General features: G+C 52.1%; 2 protein-coding genes across 2 annotated transcripts; one reads left to right on the top strand and one right to left on the bottom strand.

The window, feature by feature from the left end:
* Positions 1–208: 208 nt before the first annotated feature.
* LOC102450790 (duodenase-1-like) lies at positions 209–10,302 on the top strand. Its single transcript, XM_006126700.3, has 5 exons — positions 209–390; positions 1,509–1,647; positions 5,506–5,641; positions 6,127–6,381; positions 8,720–10,302. The coding sequence occupies exons 1-5, from the start codon at positions 312–314 to the stop codon at positions 8,864–8,866; spliced, it is 756 nt and encodes a 251-aa protein (XP_006126762.2). The 5' UTR covers positions 209–311; the 3' UTR covers positions 8,867–10,302.
* Positions 10,303–14,558: 4,256 nt separating this feature from the next.
* LOC102455484 (granzyme H-like) lies at positions 14,559–18,200 on the bottom strand. The gene is made up of 5 exons (XM_075911813.1): positions 18,137–18,200; positions 16,759–16,906; positions 16,227–16,362; positions 15,259–15,531; positions 14,559–14,755 (listed from the first exon to the last, which is right to left on the bottom strand). The coding sequence occupies exons 1-5, from the start codon at positions 18,192–18,194 to the stop codon at positions 14,582–14,584; spliced, it is 789 nt and encodes a 262-aa protein (XP_075767928.1). The 5' UTR covers positions 18,195–18,200; the 3' UTR covers positions 14,559–14,581.
* Positions 18,201–18,405: the final 205 nt, after the last annotated feature.

Raw genomic sequence — 18,405 nt, forward strand, 5'->3', positions numbered from 1 at the left:
AGAGACATGGGCAGATTCCTCCATCTGCAGCTGGGAGGCCTCAGCACTGGCCCCAATCCTGGACCAGAGCCAGGAGAACACCACTGCAGGAAGGAAGCACCCGGTGATGCAGGCGGGGATGTGGCAAGAGTTTTCCTCTAGAGGAAACCCTCCCCTTGACACATCACTGCTGGGAATTGCTTGGCAGCTGAGGAGGCAACTTGGCGTGTCCCAGGTCGCCTCTTCCGGGGTCCCCTCCCCGCCGCCTGCTCTATATAAACTCCAAGGCTGGGACAGACCCACCAGTCCCGGCGTCTGGATTAGAAGCAAGGATGCTGCTGGTTCTTCTCTTCTCCACGGCCGTCCTCCCGCTCGCTGTGGACTCTCTCCAGCCTGAACGACCTCATACTGGTGAGTACGGCTGTGCCACCGGTTCATGTCTTGGGCTTTAGTGGGGTTGAGGTGTGGGTTCAAAAACTTGGGCCAAAGTGAGGTTCATCCTCAAATGGATTTCTCTCTCACTGGCATGAAAACCCTAAGAAGACATGGTTCCAACGCTGATCGTTTTTTCCCCTGTGTCTTTTGAATTGTATCCTTCAGTTTGATTTTTCTCCCCTTTTTGGCTTCATTTGGGGTCCCAATCAGGTTTTTTGTCACCGTTATTTTCCTTCGTTAGCTGAATTTTGAAGCTATTTTGATGCAAAATGTGGTTCCGGGGCCGTTTCATTTAATTTTCATTTGCTTTCAGGGGCTTACATCTATCACCCAAAAACTGTCATTTTTATTTTCGGGGTTTGTTTCCATCCCCACCCCAAAATGAGGGTTTTTTTTTTCCATTTGATTCCTGGTTGATTTAGAGGCTTTATTACCACTGCTGTAAACATTTGTTTTCAAGCAATAATTCACTCCATTTCTACACAAAACGTTTCAAAACTAAAAAGTGATTTTTTTGTTTCCCACTGCCCAGAACAAAAGCTAATGAATTTTCCCAGGAAAAAAAAATGTTCCCCCCCATTTTTGCAACCAAAAAACCCCATCTGGGGAGGCCCCAAAGTTGCATTGTTTTGCAAATTTGTCAGTCGCTTAAAAACCTTTCCCTCGCTCTAGAGGTGAGACCTGGGTAGTTGGGGACCGCGAGTGATGCAGCCCACATCAGGGTAGTGGAGAAGAATTAGGTGCCAGGAGATGGGACTACGGGCTTGGGGAGAGGATAGGGAACCCCTGGTCTAGTTCATTAGGTGGGGAGATGGCCATGGGGTGGCCCCACAGACCGACGAATAGCTGGATGGCTCTGCATGTATGGACAGGTTCATGCGAAAACATGTAGATTACAGCGGGGATGGGATAGACAGAATGGACTGGTGGAGTCCAAGCTGAGCACGACTCCGAGATGCTGATCCCATGTTGAGGCCAGGATGTGGGCCCAAGGGGCTGACCCAAGCCAGCAGAGATACTGAGGGATGAGGGTCTGGGTTCCACTCGTCTCCTGGTCCAGCCTCTCTTCTGACCCCCTCCCTGTTTCTCCCCAGCTCGAGTTATCAGCGGCCACGAAGCCTCGCCCAGGCCCTACATGGCCTACGTGCAAATCGGCTCCTCAGGAAGCTGCGGCGGGTTCCTGATCCGGGAGGACGTGGTGTTGACGGCGGCTCATTGCAACTGCAACCTAGGGTAAGACGCGCCCCTTTCCCCCTCCTGGTGGCCCCCGAAAAGGACCCATACCAAGTGCCATTTCCCGCCTGCTGGGCCAATCATACTCCCAGCCTCGGGTCGGATCAGGGATGGCGCCCCCTACTGGGGGAAAGCCCCGTTTCCCATTCTCCATCCCCTGAGCAATATGTTGACCAAAGACTAGACATTTATGGAACATGAAAATTGTGAATTTCCCCAGGTGCCTTTTCCATGTCAGAGCCCAAACCCACGAAACACTACCTGCCCTTCCGGGAGAACATTCCAGCTGATGATTATTTTCAGTCGTATAAGAACAACTCCTGTCACTAAGTCCACTCAGTGGCAACCTAGTGTCTTCTCAGGTCTTTTCCCTCAGCCATTACTTCTCAAACTCTCGACACTCGGTTGTTCTTAGCCAATCAAGAACTCTCCCAGTTGACTTTGGGGATTTGAAATCTTCCAAACGGAATCACGTTCTAGGCAATTGATATACATCAGGGATGGAACTTAATGGTTTTACCAGAGGTGGATCCAATCCTCAGGGTTTCCTGCTACCTTCGCTTATGATCCTCAGCCATCTATCCTTTTATGCATCTAGCACGTTTCTCATGCTGCCTGTCATTCATTCTCCAAGCACGAAAGACACCCTTTGCCTTGTTCTCCACAAATGTGGTTCTTGATAGTTCTCATTTGAAAGTCTCCTGAGGTCTCTTCCAGCTCTATGATTCTATGGTATCAACCATCAAGAGCATTCCCCTCGAGTTATCATTAGATGTTCTCGTAGGGTCCTCGATATGGGGTTGGGCTACATTACCACGGGAGATTGACCTAAATTAGAATCAGAACACTAGAACTGGAAGGAACCTCGAGAGGTCATCGAGTCCAGTCCCCTGCCCTCAAGGCAAGACCAAGCACTGTCTAGATCATCCCTGATAAGTTATTCAACTGCAGCCACATAGACAACATAGCTGAAGCCAACAGACTTCAATCTACTTTCCCACAGGGCTTCACTGTGGTGTGCTGATGGGAGATATTCTCCAGTAAACTCCCCTTCTGTGTTTCGTTGAGGTGGAGAAACGTAGTCAACAGGAGAGCAATTGTCAACCGATGTATTGCATCTATGCTAGACCCCTGGATCGATTGCTGCTGTGTTGATCCGGCATGTAGTGAAGACATTGCCTTAGGTTACATCTACACTACACACTTATTTTGGAAGAAGCTATTCCAGAAGAAATACTCTGAAATAGCTTATTTCAAAATAGCATGTCTACGCTACAGGGAAGCCTGGAAATTAGTCTAATATGAACGCACTACCTCGATTTAGCACCCCAGGGAGCTCTGGGGAGTACTTACTGTGAATGGCCTGGGGGAGGAGCTATTTGAAGTAACAGCAGTGGAGCGATCCTGCTACTGCTATTCCGAGATAACTATTTCAGAAGAGGCGTTATTCCTTGTGGAATGAGGTTCACAGAATCCGGAGGAAACCGCCCATTATTTCAACGTTATTTTGAAATAACGGAACTGCTGTGTAGATGCTTGCACAGTTATTTCGGAATAGCGTCCATTATTCCAAAATAACGCGTTGTAGACTCATCCTTAGCCACAGGAAGCAGAAAAAGACATGGAGCCTGGGTAGGTAAAAATCCATGGTATGGTTCTTTCAGGTCTCAGTAGGCTAAGAACGGAGTTAAGAAGCGAACACCCAAGACCGTGATAAAAGGAAGACAAAACAATACAATCTCTGCTGTCAACTTTCACCACTTCCTCTCACCTCCCGCTAACCCCGGAGGAGGGAAGGGTCTATCTAGAGGGGCTGGGCCAAATCTCTCTGGACCCTTCTGGACTTCCATATCTTTTGTGATGCACTCAGCAACCACTTCTGTCCCACACCGTGACCTTTCCTCCAGGGTCATTGGCTCAGCCAGGGCTACTTTCTGCTACTTTCTTGCACACCAGTAGATGGCAGTGGTGCACCAAAACTCCTTGAGCCTTTTCTTATTTGAATATTTCTGCCCAGCGTAGTCATCTCGGATTCCACCCTCCTCCCTCTTTGTAACTAACTCCGCACAGTGCCTCTCGGGATATTTGCGGTGGATATCCACCATCTTCATCTCATGTCTCCATATGTGGCCCAGCTATGGTGGTACGGCAGAGATCAACGAAAGCATATTGTCTTCCAGTTCGCACTGATCCAAGAGCAGACACGTCTGAGTGAGTCAAGGATGGAGTCTCAGCCTTCAGCTTCTATTTTTCATACCTGTCAGGTGGTTTCACCCTGACTCTTAATGATCATAGGACCACAGAACACTAGAAGCAGAAGGGTCCTTGAGAAGTCACCAAATCCAGTCCCTTGCCCTCATAGAAGGACCAAGCACCATCTAAATCATCCCCGACAGGTGTCTGTCCAACCAGCTCAAATATTTCCAGGGATGGAGATCCCACAACCTCCCTTGGCAACTTATTCCAGTGTTGAACCACCCTGGCAGGTAGGAAGTTTTTCCTAATGTCCAACCTAAATGTCCCTTGCTGCAACTGAAGCCCGTTGCTTCTTGTCCTATCCTCAGAGGCCAAGAAGAGCAATTTTTCCTCCCTCCTCCTTGTAGCACTGTTTTAGATACTTGATATTGTAAAATTTAATATTTCAAAGATACCCTCAAGTGAGTATCTTAGGGGTTTTCTTTCTTGCAATCAAACCAAAGATTTCTAGATTTCAAGATCGTTGTATGATCTTCTGCAAAACAGGCCAGAGAATTTCCTTCTCATAGTTCCTACTGATGTACACCAGGGCTACGTCTACACTGGCACCCTTTTCCGGAAATGCTTAAAACAGAACAGCAAAAGTGTTCCAGAAAAGTGTCCATGCCAATGTTGACGATCAGGGCTTTTTTGTGGAAAAGCAATCTGTGCTGTCTACACTGGCCCTTTTCCGGAACAGTTTTCCGGAAAAGGACTTTTGCCCGAACAGGAGCAGCATAGTTTTCCCGGAAAAACACTGATGATTTTACATTGGATCATCAGTGCTTTTCCGGAAATTCAAGGGGCCAGTGTAGACAGCTGGCAAGTTATTCCGGAAAAGCGACTTATTTTCCGGAATAAGTGGCCAGTGTAGACACAGCCCAGATGTTTTCAAAAAGCCAACCTTGATTAAAACTGGCCAGTGATGGACAACCCACCATGACCTTTGGCAAATTGTCCCACTGGTTTGCTACTGTCCCCATTAAAAATTCGTACCATGAAACAATCATCGAGAAAGGAAAACAAACAGAATCCTTGATAGACCCTTGGAATTTGAACTGAATTGAGCTTGAGTTTCTCCATGTAAGGCGGGTTTCCCTCTTTCGATCCGACTCCTGGTTCGTCAGTGACCTCTCTCCAATATATCAATGACTTTCTTGAGACATGGACAACAGAGCTGGATGATCGGTAACACCGAATAGGAGAGCAGGGCACCGGTCAGTCTTTTAGCATCTCTTTGGCCAACAAGGAGAGGGAGAAAGTCTAGCCATAAGGAGATGGTCTCTGTGTTACTCAGTCACAGAGCTTTATGTAGAAATTGTCACCAGCCAGCAATGTTCTCCCTCTATTTTTTCCATGCATGTGTGGAATAATTTTATATATGCACCCAAGCATGTGTAAATGTGCACCACCGAGATAAACACCAAGGGAGCTGTGGGAACTCTGCTAATCAGCTGGGCAACATTTCACTCTCTCCTGAATGGCTATAAAATGACCAGCTTAGAGGGAACACTGCAGGACAAGAGCAGGGATGGAGTCCCTCCACAAGGGGATGTGGCATCCCCATCCTGCTCCCCACAAGACCTAATGCCCCTTCGTTCCCCTCCCCCTTGTCTTTTCCAGTCACATCTTTGTCTATCTGGGTGTTAAAGACTTTATGAAGCCAGGACAGGACTGGCAACGGATCCGGGTTCGTCGCTGGGTCCAGCACCCCGACTTCAACAACGAGAACTATGACAATGACATCATGCTGCTGAAGGTACCGCCCCATTACCTCACACTACTAGGGCACCACCCCCATCCCATCATCCCATCCCATCCCCCAACCCCAGTGACCTCACACTGCTGCAGGTACCGCCCCCATCCCATCCTCCTGCCTCCAGTGACCTCACACTGCTGCAGGTACCACCCCCATCCCATCCCCCACCCCCAGTGACCTCACACTGCTGCAGGTACCGCCCCCATCCCATCCTCCTGCCTCCAGTGACCTCACACTGCTGCAGGTACCACCCCCATCCCATCCCCCGCCCCCAGTGACCTCACACAGCAGGTTCCCCCTTCATCACATGACCCCACCTGGAGTGACCTCCCACTTCGAGGGTACTGCTCCCAGCCCCTCACCCTGCCTCCCATCCACCAACACTCATTCCCTGGACAGAGAGCCAGGCTCCGGCTGGCTGGTGTTGCCCTACAGCATTTCGGAACCTGCCCTGATCCAGGTCCACTCTCTATTGTCCCCGGCAGATGACACACGGTGCGGATCTGAACGAATGGGTAGGGACCATTCCCCTGCCGGAGGCCAACGACCACCTCCTCCCAGGCGCCAAGTGCAGCGTGGCCGGGTGGGGTCGGACCGGCGTGAACACCAGCACCGACAGGCTGCAGGAGGCGGAGCAGGAGGTGGTGTTGGGGGATTTGTGCCAAAAGCAGTACCGGCATTACAACCCCACCACAATGCTGTGCGCCGGAAACTCCCAAACCAACGAATCAGCATACCAGGTACATATCCCCCTCCCCACCACTGGAGGGGCAGCAAGGTTGTGGGAGGTTGTGGACTCTCCATCACTGGACATATTGAAGAGCAGGTTAGAGAAATGTCTATCAGGGATGGTCTAGACGGTATTTGGTCCTGCCATGAGGGCAAGGGACTGGACTCAACATCTCGAGGTCCCTTCCGGTTCTAGTGTTCTACGATTCTAAAGTTCTCCGGGGAAAAGAGCTGGGGGGAACCAATGTGGCCATGCCCCTGGGACGATTCACTTCCCCAAGGAAGCATCCCATGGTGCATCATGGGAAATACAGCCAGCCAGGGAGACCAGCACCTAGGAGGTCCAAGCTGCTCAGGGTGGAAACGGGTTCAAATTTAAGTGGGGTTCCTGCGCCTACGAACATGTCGCAAAAGTTGCTGATGTGAGCTGGGGGCTCATCCGTTGGTAACCACGGGGGGAGAAGGAGTCACAGGATGACTACAGGACACCTGTGGCCCACGTCCACACCCAGAAGAAAGGCCGAGGTGCTCCTACGATGGAGCAGGCAAGGTGCCTCCAGTAGAGAGAAGGCTCTGGACAGATCTCAGCAGGAACTTGGTGTAAAATTCTGGGCAGTCCCATTCCAGGAAAAGGGATCTCGGCTGTAGTAGGGGCGAAGAGTGGATGGAACTGACTGGAGAACGGGTCTAAGGAGAGGGAAGAAATCACCTGGGCTAGGTTAGCCTAAAATTCATCCTGAGAGGGGTCTGATCGGGCTATAAATACACCAGAATGGAGAGGACTCGGCGGAGGGAAATGAAGATAGAAATTAAAGGAGGAATGGGCAGGGAAGCAGTGGAATGGGTTCCCTAGAGAGGGGGTGGAATCTCCATCCCTCAAGGTGTTAAAGTCCTGGCTTGACTAAGCCCTGGCTGGGATCATTGAGTTGGGGTCAGTCCTGCTTTGGGCAGGGGGCTGGACTCGGTGACCCCTGAGGTCTATGCCTGCCCTATGATTCCGTGATTCCATAAAGGATAAATCATACACCTCTAATTGATTCCATTAGAATTCACCTCCCTCCATTTAACAGCCTAAAGACACCGGGTTTAACAGACTAAAAGGGTATGTCTACACTAGCCACCCTAGTTCCGACTAGGCTAATGTAGTCATTCGAACATGCAAATGAAGCCTGGGATTTAAATATCCAGGGCTTCATTTGCATGTTCCCGGGTGCCGCCATTTTTAAATGACCCGTAGTTCGAACTACCTGCCCGTGGCTACATGCAGCACGGGCTAGATAATTCCAACTAAAGCTCCTAATTCCAACTCCCGTTACTCCTTCTGCAATGAGGAGTAACGGTAGTTCGAATTAAGAACGTTAATTTGAACTACCTAGCCTGTGCCGCCTGTAGCCGCGGGCAGGTAGTTCAAGCTACTGGATATTTAAAAATGGCAGCGCCCGGGAACATGCAAATGAAGCCCGGGATATTTAAATCCCGGGACTCATTTGCAAGTTCAAATGACTATATAACTACCCTAGTCCAAACTAGGGTGGCTAGTGTAGACATACCCAAAGTGAATTAAGTCAATTAACCAAGTGCACGGGAATAAATAACATGTGTCACCCTGGCATTTAAGCCAGCCCCCAGTTATTCTGTCATCCCTCTGGATCTCAGCACCTAAACACTGGCTAGTATCCATGTGCTGGGAGACCAGCAGCTGGAGAGGAGACAGCCCTGGGCAGGAGGTGGTGTTGCTTGGACTGATGCACACACAACTGCACAATCCCTCTGTCTCTGGAGCAGGCCCCACCAGACACCAGCAGCTCTGGGGCCCTGAGCAGCTCCCTTGGCCACTCTCCGGCCCCACAGTCACCCTGAAGCACTTTGCCAACAGCCCTGGTGACTTCCAGCACCTTCTCTGCAGGCCTCTCTCCTCTAGGGACAATGGCCACCGGCCCCTGGCCTGGAAATGGCCCCTCCCACTCTCTCCCTGCACTGCTTGGGAGAGAGCAAAAGTTTCCCTCCTTTTCTCCCAAGGCATCCTGGGAGTTGTAGTCTGTAGGCTGGATGGCAGAACCAAGGACCCTCCCAGGCAAAGTCGGTGGCTCCTACAGCAATGGAGGCCCATGCACAACTAGGGAAAAACAGCTTAACATTTTGCAGAACGGATTCCAAATGAAATGCTTTAGGTCCTTTTAGGAAAAACATTCTGATTTGAGTGGGACAATCCTGAAATGGAAAAAAAACACCCTTTCGATTTCCTGCAAGGGAAAAGGGAAAACGGATGGTTTTCTATGGAAAATTTCAATTGTATAGAAATTGCCTTTTCTGTTGGTTGATCACTGATGTTTTTCGCCTTCCTGGCAGGGTGATTCCGGCGGGCCCCTGGTGTGCAATGGGACTGTCCGTGGCATCGTCTCCAGTGGCGATCTGAATGGGCACCCCCCCAGCATCTACACGAGAATCTCCCACTTCATCCCCTGGGTCAATGAAATGCTGCAGAAACTGAGTTAAAGGCGTCCTTCCCCTTGACAAGGCAAATTTTGCCCCCGGGGGATTTGTGTCTACGTGGGACCCAAGATGCTTTAGATCACAGTATTTTATATTTTAGTGTGAGAGAAATGTAGCAAAGGGCTCAGTTCTGAGATCCTTGAGCACCTAGCAATGCCCCGTCAATGTCGGAAACTTTATTCTGTTCTCTTGTTTTTCCACGCGACCGGTCAACATTCGGGACCATGAGGGTACTCGGGTTGGGAGCAGAATTGGACAACGGAGTCTGGGGTTGGCTTTGCTGTGCTCCAGTTGATTCACAAGGAATAGCTCAAGTCCTGTTTCCCTGACCACGGTTGGAACCAAACAGCAGCAGACAGCGCCTCTGTTCACAGTCCGAAGCCCGCCTCTCCCGTCAAGACTCTGTGCCCAAAAAGCCACCGCTCTTAGCTGTTTCTCAGGGCCGTGGTGCTGTGTGTCCCAGCTTGGTCGGCCTGGCTTTTTACTTTGCATCTGTCTCTCTTCTAGCCCCAGGTCGCCCTGCACCCGACCCACATGCTCCACTACCCCAAAACAACATTTGGTGGCAACTTTTCCTTCTGAGTCATTAGAATTCCCCCCATAGGTACAGGGTTTTTCATCAGCCTAGAGGATTCTGGAGCGAGAGTGACAAGTATCGAAAGGGTAGCCATATGAGACTGTATCCAACTGTGACCTGGGACAAAAGAACATAAGAGCAGCCATACCGGGTCAGACCAAAGGTCCGTCTAGCCCAGTATCCTGTCTGCTGACAGTGACTAATGCCAGGTGACCCAGAGGGAGGGAATCCTCATGCGATCCCTCCTCTATCACCCACCTCCAGAGAAACAGAGGCTGGGGACACCATTCCTACCCATCCTGGCTAGTAGCCATTGATGGACCTTACCTCTGTGAATTTATCTAGTTCTTTCTTGAACCCTTAAAGTCCTGGCCTTCACAACCTCCTCTGGCAAGGAGTTCCACAGGTTGACTGTGTGCTGTGTGAAGAAAAACGTCCTTTGGTTTGTTTCATTCCATTGGGTGTCCCCTTAGGGTCCTTAAAGACTAACAGATTTATTTGGGCATAAACTTTTGTGGGACAAAAAGCCACGTTGTAAGCGGCATGGAACTAGACTGGAATTTTCCCTGTTGAATTATATATGCCCTCTACAAATGTTGACCGTTTTTATATCCGTTATATTCTTCAGGAGTTTTCTACCCTCCAAATCCCTAATCACCCCTTGTCATTTTATTATTTATGATTCCGAGCCAAAGGATGGGAACCCTGGAAGTATCGCGGAGTGATTCTGGGGCCAAAACAAAGAATTGTGTGTTTCCAAATATTATGGGGGAAAAAACAGACACTTGTTCGAAAAAGAAACAGTCGAAACGGGGGGGGGGGGGGGGAGCACTTTTTAATAAAAACTGTCTTGTTTGAACAATTCTCTCTACCGTCTCCCTCCTGGATTGGATGTTGTTGAAGTGTATGATCCCGGACCGAGCCTACATGTGTATGAGCATCTGAGCCCCTAGCTCCTCCAGTTAGGGCATCTCAACATGTGTAGGGTCATTAGCTTCAAATGGGGAAACTGAGGCACAGAGAGGGGCCATAACTTCTCCAAGGTCGCCCACTCGCAGAGCTGGGAACACAACCTAGCCGGCTGGAGGCGCAGCCCCGGGCGCTCATCACTACGCCATACTGCTCCCCGGCAGCACACAGCACGTCGGTCAGGGCAGTCGCAGGAAAGGCAGCCCCATAGCTCCTCCCCCCAATCTGCTTGTTAACATCAGCTGCTGTCTCCTCTCCTCTGTGGTTTTCAGGGGCCTGACACAAATGCCCCTGGGGGGACAGGAACAGCTGGGGAAGGCCACAACTGTGTGTCAGCGACAGTGACCACAGACCAGAGATGCTGTGATGACGTGTTGGGGTCCCCCGTCTCCTGCACCCCCAAAATGGCACAGACTCCCTCAGCCAGTAGAATGGAGGTAGTTGATTGCTTCTCCATCATACCACACAGCACAGATGTCATCAGGTTACAAGAACTGGGGCTAAGAGGCCTCAGTGCCCCCTTGAGATGGGGGAATCCCAGCCCCCTCCCCAGCTCCTTCTCCCCTGCTTTCCAGACTGAAACTAAACTCCCTCTCCTCCACCCCTGCCCCCCAGCCAGGGCAGCATCCACCTTCCTTTGTTCCTCTCCATGGGGGATGGCTGGTCAGACAGGTTGAGACACCCTTTGCATAATGACTCATCCTGTTTTGCTGGGTTACCCCAGAGCCAGCAGCATAGAAACCAGCCAGGTACCCCCACTACATCACAGATGCCCTACTGGGAAAAGGCCCCCATATCGTTCCATATCCCTGAACCAGGCAGACCCCTGCCATGGGGCCGGATCAGAGATGCCTTCATAGGGCAAAGACCCCCATGTCCATCCCTGCCTCCAGCCAGTGCATCCCCCATTACAGGGCTGGTGTCAGGTTCACCAATGCTGCAGCCTCTCCCTGCCCCAGTGCCCCTAGTTTTACAGCACTGCCTCTGCTCAGTTTTGCCCCAGAAGTGTGTGTGTGTGTGTGTGGGGGGGGGGATCGTAGTCCTGCATGCTCACTGTGAGCAGACGCCTACTTCACTCTGAGCTCCACAATATCCTGTGTAGGGCCCCAAGTCTCTAGGACACCACGCTGGTTTGGGGAAGAGGGGGCTATGCGTTGGGCTGGGCTGGAGAAGGCTACATCAGCTGGATTCACACGCAAGGGTGTGGCTGGACCAAGCTCACCCAGCACCCCAGATCGCTCCCCACACCAGCCCCAGAGGTGTCGGTATTTTCCACTCTTCCAGGAGCTGGTCTCATGAGAACTTCAGCTGGGTCACAGAGTGACTCTGGTTTGGGTGTCCCACCTGAGACATGGTGTTTAGTCAGGACTGTCAGAGACCCAGAATCCCATCCTAGGATCCTAGAACGGGACCGGACCTTGAGAGGTCATCCAGCCTAGCCTCCTGTCCTCACGGCAGGACCAAGCACCATCTAGACCATCCGACAGGTGTCCGTCCAACCTGATCTTAAATATCTCCAGAGATGGAGAGTCCACAATCCCCCTGGGTAATTTATTCCAGTGTTTAACCACTGTGTTTAATGTCCAATGTCCAGTGTTAAACGTCCAGCCTCAACCTCCCTTGCTGCAGTTTAAGCCCATTATTTCTTGTCCTACCCTCAGAGTCCAAGGAGAACAATTTTTCTCCCTCCTCCTTGTGACACCCTTTTAGATACTTGAAAACTGCTCTCCTGTCCCTTCTCAGTCTTCTCCTTTCCAGACGAACAAAACCCAGTTCTTTCAGACTTACCACATCGGTCCCATTTTCTTGCTGCTGAGCGCTGAGCGTGTTTATTTGTGTGACAAGTAACGGAGGGGAGACCGTGTTCATCTGAATCTGCATAAGCAACGAGGAGTCCGGTGGCACCTTCTAGACTCACAGACGTATTGGAGCGTGAGCTTTCGTGGGCAAAGACCCACTTCATCAGATGCATGGAGTGGAAATGGATTTCTGTGGCTGTCCGTGTGCTGAGCGGGTTTGGAGGACCGTGTGCTGAGCGGGTTTGGAGGACCGTGTGCTGAGCGGGTTTGGAGGACCGTGTGCTGAGCGGGTTTGGAGGACCGTGTGCTCCGGCCAGCAGCCTGCTACATACGGCAGAGAGCTTCTTAAGGAGGCTTTGCGATCTCATCATTTTCACACCCATCAGGCCTTAACCAGAGGGCTATTCAGGAAGGTGAGGGCTTTAAAAAGTCTACTCCTGAGCAAACAGAGGAGCTAGCAAACAGGAGCAGCGAAGCAGAGAGTTGGGCGAGGGACTTTATAGGGGGCAAGTTGGACCTTTAGTCTGACCCAATATGGCCGTTTGTGTCTTATGGTCTTCCAGGGTTGTCTTTATGGGCTTTATGTCTTTATGGCTTGGTCTAGACTATAACCTTTTGTTGGAAAAAGCGACGCCAATTGCTCTCCACAATTGGAGCCGCTTTTTCTGATTCCTTTTCTGGAAGAGGCTTTCCCACCATTTGGGCCAAATTATGGAAAAGACTCCTCTTTTGGAGGAGCCCTTATTCGTCCTAGAACGAGGTAGACAGGGATCCCCGAAAGAGCGTCTCTCCTCTTCTGCAAAAAAAAGCAGAAGGGAAAATGCATTTCCTGGACGTGGCGGGGACTTTTCCGGGCTACATCTGGGATCCCAGAAAACCCCACAGTTTAGACATAACCTATATTTGCCCCTTTTTAGTCTTCTGGCCTAAAGGGTGTTCTGTTGGCAGGGCGGTGGGCTGGGCGCCTCAGTGGCCAACCAGAGTCACGAGCGCTGAGCAGAAGTGTTTTATCCTTCTCACGTATGAGTTTCTTTTTGGTTTTATCAGACCCCGTGTGAACTGCTCCAGCCCTGGGGTGAATTCCCCCCAGGATCCTAACCCACTCCTGGTTACAGCTCCTTACTAGGGGGGGTTCCGAGGTTGGCAGCGTTCAAGAAGCTACAAATTTGCTGTTTGGCAACTCGGTTTTTATTCATTGCTGGCTCTGAAGCAGCGAGCGACAGGCAGCTGGTTGCTCAGCGGGGCAGGGCAGAAGGAGACCCTCAGAGCACTTACTCGATTGGAAATCACTTGCGGATCCTTTGCTATATTCCCTTCCTTTGAACTAGTTCCCAAGGCTCTGTTCAGACCGGGCCGGGACTGCCTTGGGGGGATGAAGATGGAGAAGATGGGATGGTGTAGACGGAGCTTGGTCCTGCCTTGAGGGCGGGGGGCTGGACTCGATGACCTCTCGAGGTCCCTTCCAGTCCTAGGATTCTATGATATGATTCTAAGAGGCCCAGTGAGCACAGGGCAGACAGAAGGTTTCATACAACTCAGCAGGTCAGGAAATGACGAGGATTTCCCCTAAACAACCGCTCAACGGGCTGACATGGGGGGAGAGCTACAAACCACCGGGCCCCCTTAAGGTTTGGCTCGACTGAGGTTCTCCTCTCCCGGACCGGATGCCACAAATGACATCCAGTCCATCCAGTGAGAAGAGTTGGCAGCCCGGGCCCATGTCTGACCCTGGGGAAAAGTCTGAGATGGGATTGCCAGGGAATCGAACAGTAATGGGATTGAAACTGGCTCGTAACTCCCCTAGGCTCCCGGGCATTGTCCTCCTCGGTTGGGCACTGAAGTGTGGGGGGTTCAGCTTGGGGAGGGGGGGTAGCCTCAGCTGCTTTGCAAAGCAGTCCATGTATCTGGGCCAAACTTAAGGACAGAAGGGTACGTCTACACTAGCCCTCTACTTTGAACTAGGGAGGCGAATGAGGGTGACTGAAATTGCAAATGAAGAGCAGGATTTAAATATCCCGTGCTTCATTCGCATGTTCCCAGCTGGTCGCCATTTTGGAAATAGACTAGCCCGGAAGAACGGCCCGTGTCTACACGTGGCAGAGAAGGGCGATTCCAAAATAAACCCCTTACTTCGCATGGAATGAGGTTTAACTGGTCATTCCAAGTAAGGGATTTATTTCGGAATCGCCCTTCTCTGCCCTAGTTCTTCCGGGATAGTCAATTTCCAAAATGGCGACCGCCTGGGAACATGCGACTGAAGCATGGGATATTTAAATCCCGCACTTCGTTTGCCATTTCGGTCGCCCTCATTAGCCTCTCTAGTTCGAGCTAGGGGGCTAGTGTAGACGTACCCAAAGAGACAGAGCTCCGGGTCTAGGTTGCGATTCCTAATTGGACTAAGGGTTGCAGCCTCCTCATCATTTCCTGAATCCAAGGGATGAAGGTGGAGACTTTGACGTACACTCTGGGGGGCTTCCCAGAGCGAGATCCCCAGGAGACGATGCCCTGGGCTACTTCATCGCACACCAAGGGCCCCCCGGAGTCGCCCTGCAACACAGAACAAGCCACTGATGGAGAATGGATCAGCCAGTCGTGTTCTTCAAGCACTGAGGAGCACTTCAGGGATGCCACCCCCTGTCCCTGCTGTCTTCACATGGATCCCCCACATCCTAGTCTGTCTCAATAGCATCCCAACCCTTCATGCAACCATACAATCCTAGAGTTGGCAGAGACCTCAGGAGGCCATCGAGGGGGAAGGACCCAACAACTACTCCAGGCAGGGCTTGGTCAAGCAGGGACTTCAACACCTCTAGGGATGGAGATTCCACCCCCACCTAGGAAACCCAGATCCCTCAGCTTCTCCTCGTAGGTCATGTGCGCCAGCCCCCAGCTGGTCTCTCCCTCCCTGGCAAGAAGAAAGCTATTGTCAATTCATTTGTACAGCACCTAGCGCAGTGGAAACTGATCCCGGATTTTCCTCTTGGACCCAATGGCAGCAGAAACACTGTTATTACTAGTGAGGGTCTATCAAGGTGGCGGGTGAGTTTTACCTTAAAAGAGGCCTGGGGCTTCTTTGGGTCCCCCACACACATCATGGTGGTGGAGTTGTATTTGTGATTTTTCACTTCAGGAATACGCTGACACTCCGAATCATCCTGCACCGTCAAATTCACCTCCTGGAGCATCTCTGAGCCCCCTTTTCTATTTGCTCGTGTCCGGCCCCAGCCAGCGACGCTGCACACGGTCCCGGGCTCCACTTGCTGGTTGGCAGGGGGCAAGCGGAGGAGTCCGACTTCGCTGTTGAGGTGTGCGGGTTTCTGCAGCTATGGAAAAGCAAGAGCAAAAGCACCAGAGTGAATATGAAGCTTCAAGGTAATACGGGAGACAGAATCCAAGGAGAGACAAGTTACAGCTAATGCACGGCCATGCGGCAGTCCGAGATCAGAGGGGATGGGGCTATGGCTACCTGCAGCCATGTGAGGTCACTGGGGGCGGGGGATGGGATGGGGGCGGTACCTGCAGCAGTGTGAGGTCACTGGGGGTGGGGGGATGGGATGGGGGCGGTACCTGCAGCAGTGTGAGGTCACTGGGGGTGGGGGATGGGATGGGGCGGTACCTGCAGCAGTGTGAGGTCACTGGGGGTGGGGGGATGGGATGGGGCGGTACCTGCAGCAGTGTGAGGTCACTGGGGGTGGGGGGATGGGATGGGGGCGGTACCTGCAGCAGTGAGGGGTCACTGGGGGTGGGGGGATGGGATGGGGGCGGTACCTGCAGCAGTGAGGGGTCACTGGGGGTGGGGGGATGGGATGGGGGCGGTACCTGCAGCAGTGTGAGGTCACTGGGGGTGGGGGATGGGATGGGGGCGGTACCTGCAGCAGTGAGGGGTCACTGGGGGTGGGGGATGGGATGGGGCGGTACCTGCAGCAGTGAGGGGTCACTGGGGGTGGGGGGATGGGATGGGGCGGTACCTGCAGCAGTGTGAGGTCACTGGGGGCGGGGGATGGGATGGGGGCAGTACCTGCAGCAGCATGATGTCATTGTTTCCAGTCTCACTATTGTGTTGCCGGTGGCGGATCTGCCATTGCACGGGGATCACTTGTTGGCTTGATTCTTGTTGTTTGACGTTCTGGGCTCCCAGGATAACAGTGATGCTGCTGTAAAAACCAAGAGCAGCACTTGGGGCATTAGGGGCAGGGGTTGGACACATGTTGGTTTGGCTCATCCATTCTGATCGTGGGGTTGGGGTGGGGGCAGGGCAGTCTGGGACTCAGATCCCTTCATTCCCCTCACCCCCTGCAGAGCTGCCCTAGGGCTGTGAGCCCCTCCCTACCTTACTTTGCACAATGGGGCAGACCCCAGGTTGGGTCACTGACTTACCCAGTGCTGAGTCTGGGCCGTAATTTGCAGAGGTCTCTGGAGACTCATCGACCCGTGAAGCCGATCAGATACCTTGGCCCTGCTCTCCCAGCCTGTCCAGCTCCGTGCCCCAGAGCTCCAGGTTCTCCCTGTCCCCCGACCTGCCCCCACATCCCCATCCCAGAGGCACTTACTCTCCCTTGCAGTGAGCAGCCGTCAGCACGAAGTTTCTTGTCACCAGGAAGCCTCCACAGTGCACGTTCTTTATTCCACGTTGTATGTTCAGATAGGCCATGTAAGGTCTGGAGTGGGGTTTGGCTTCATGCCCCCCGATGATCTCACCTGTGGGGAGACCAGGGTCACACAAAAAGCCACATCCTCTTGCTGTGATGGGAGCAAGTTTCCCATTCTGGAAGAAAGTCCGTACAACCTTAACCTTCACCTTAACTGTTATCCTTAAGCATAACCTTAACCCTCCAATGCTGTCCATGGGGGATACTTGTGTCTGGAAACCTGCTCTCTCATCAGCTCTGCCACACCTTGGACATGACATGGGGCCAGAGGGTAAATTTACAGCTCTCACCAGGCTGCGGGTAGAATCAGTGCCCAACGCAACAGGAGCAGGGCAGTAATCATAATGACTTGTGTTAATATCTTTGGGGACCAACTTCCACCAGAAGGGGACCATTACATCCCCTGTTGTTTTTTTGTCTTCTCCTTCAACCCCAGTGACAATCAGGGCTGCTCCAAACCCAACCGTACTTTTTCGAGCTAATGAACGAAAGAAAGAAACTGATCCTGCAGCTCCAATTGATCGGTACTGGAGAGCTGTGTGTGGCGGGTGGGTCTGGGGCCTGTTGTGGATGTGGGGTGGGGAAGGTCATGGAGCCACTGCTATGTATGCCAGGTATTTACAGGGGTAGGGGTTAGGGTAGAAGGCGGCCTGCCTTCAGTCTGCTGCTTGCTGTCCCACTGGCTCCCAGGGTTGGTGGGACTTGAATCCACCACCCTGCACTCCCCAGGGAAGTGCCCTATCCCACTCCAGAAAGAAAGAAAGAAAATGGGATTTTCTACACCATGAAACATTTCCCAGAAAGCATCTCTTTACCTCCCACGTTTTGGCTTTTTGCTTGGGAAAATGATTTTGAAAAGTGCTCGTTTGGGGCAGTTTTCAGCCGAAAATGTGTGGTCACCAAAACCGTTTTCCTTTTGGTCATTCTGGAGCGGAAGGAGGGGTGAGGTGGGCACCGGATACACCCAGAGCCTAGGGGGCCTCACAAAATCTAACAGCCCTGGGCCCTCAGAATCCGACCCTTTTCCGCAATCCTACTTGAGATCCTCCGTGTGTCTCTGCTGCTCTCAGCATCTCTCTCTCAGGAGCTCTACGTTGTTTCTAGCTCTATCACCCAGGCTCCCTCACCCCCACCTTCAAACCCTCCCCTAGCTGGATTCCAGGAACCACCCATCACCCTGGCAGAAACATCTGACTCTGGGGAGGAGCCAGAATTTGCAGACAGCCCAGAGAGCTCCTTGCTCTGTTCCCCACAAACGCTGATCCCCCCCCACACTCACCAGCCCCAACCCCAGGGGGCAGGAGAAAAGCCACGGGCAGCAGGATCAGGAGCAGCATCGTCACCGTCTGTGGAAAGCTACAGGGCTGGTGTCTCAGCCCTGGGGGATTTATAGACCTAGCAGCAAACCGCAAATCACGTGCGCTCTGCTCACATTGGGCAGGGAGACCTCACAAGGACTCTTAGAAAGCTCAGCATGGCCTTGCTGTCATGTTGGAGGCGGGAGACCAGCCTCTCTCTAGAGGTAGAGCAGGGCAGATCCTTTTTGGA

The sequence above is a fragment of the Pelodiscus sinensis genome, chromosome 30 (assembly GCF_049634645.1).
Source record: "Pelodiscus sinensis isolate JC-2024 chromosome 30, ASM4963464v1, whole genome shotgun sequence".
Taxonomy (NCBI): domain Eukaryota; kingdom Metazoa; phylum Chordata; order Testudines; family Trionychidae; genus Pelodiscus; species Pelodiscus sinensis.

Bases quoted from the DNA above. Each gene is read 5' to 3' on its own strand.
- LOC102450790 (XM_006126700.3), top strand. From the start codon at position 312: ATGCTGCTGGTTCTTCTCTTCTCCACGGCCGTCCTCCCGCTCGCTGTG. The intron at 5,642-6,126 runs GTACCGCCCCAT...TGTCCCCGGCAG, and splicing joins ATGACATCATGCTGCTGAAG to ATGACACACGGTGCGGATCT. The intron at 6,382-8,719 runs GTACATATCCCC...CCTTCCTGGCAG, and splicing joins CCAACGAATCAGCATACCAG to GGTGATTCCGGCGGGCCCCT.
- LOC102455484 (XM_075911813.1), bottom strand. From the start codon at position 18,194: ATGCTGCTCCTGATCCTGCTGCCCGTGGCTTTTCTCCTGCCCCCTGGG. The intron at 16,363-16,758 runs GTAAGTGCCTCT...TGGTTTTTACAG, and splicing joins GCTGCTCACTGCAAGGGAGA to CAGCATCACTGTTATCCTGG. The intron at 15,532-16,226 runs GTACTGCCCCCA...GCTTTTCCATAG, and splicing joins ATGACATCATGCTGCTGCAG to CTGCAGAAACCCGCACACCT.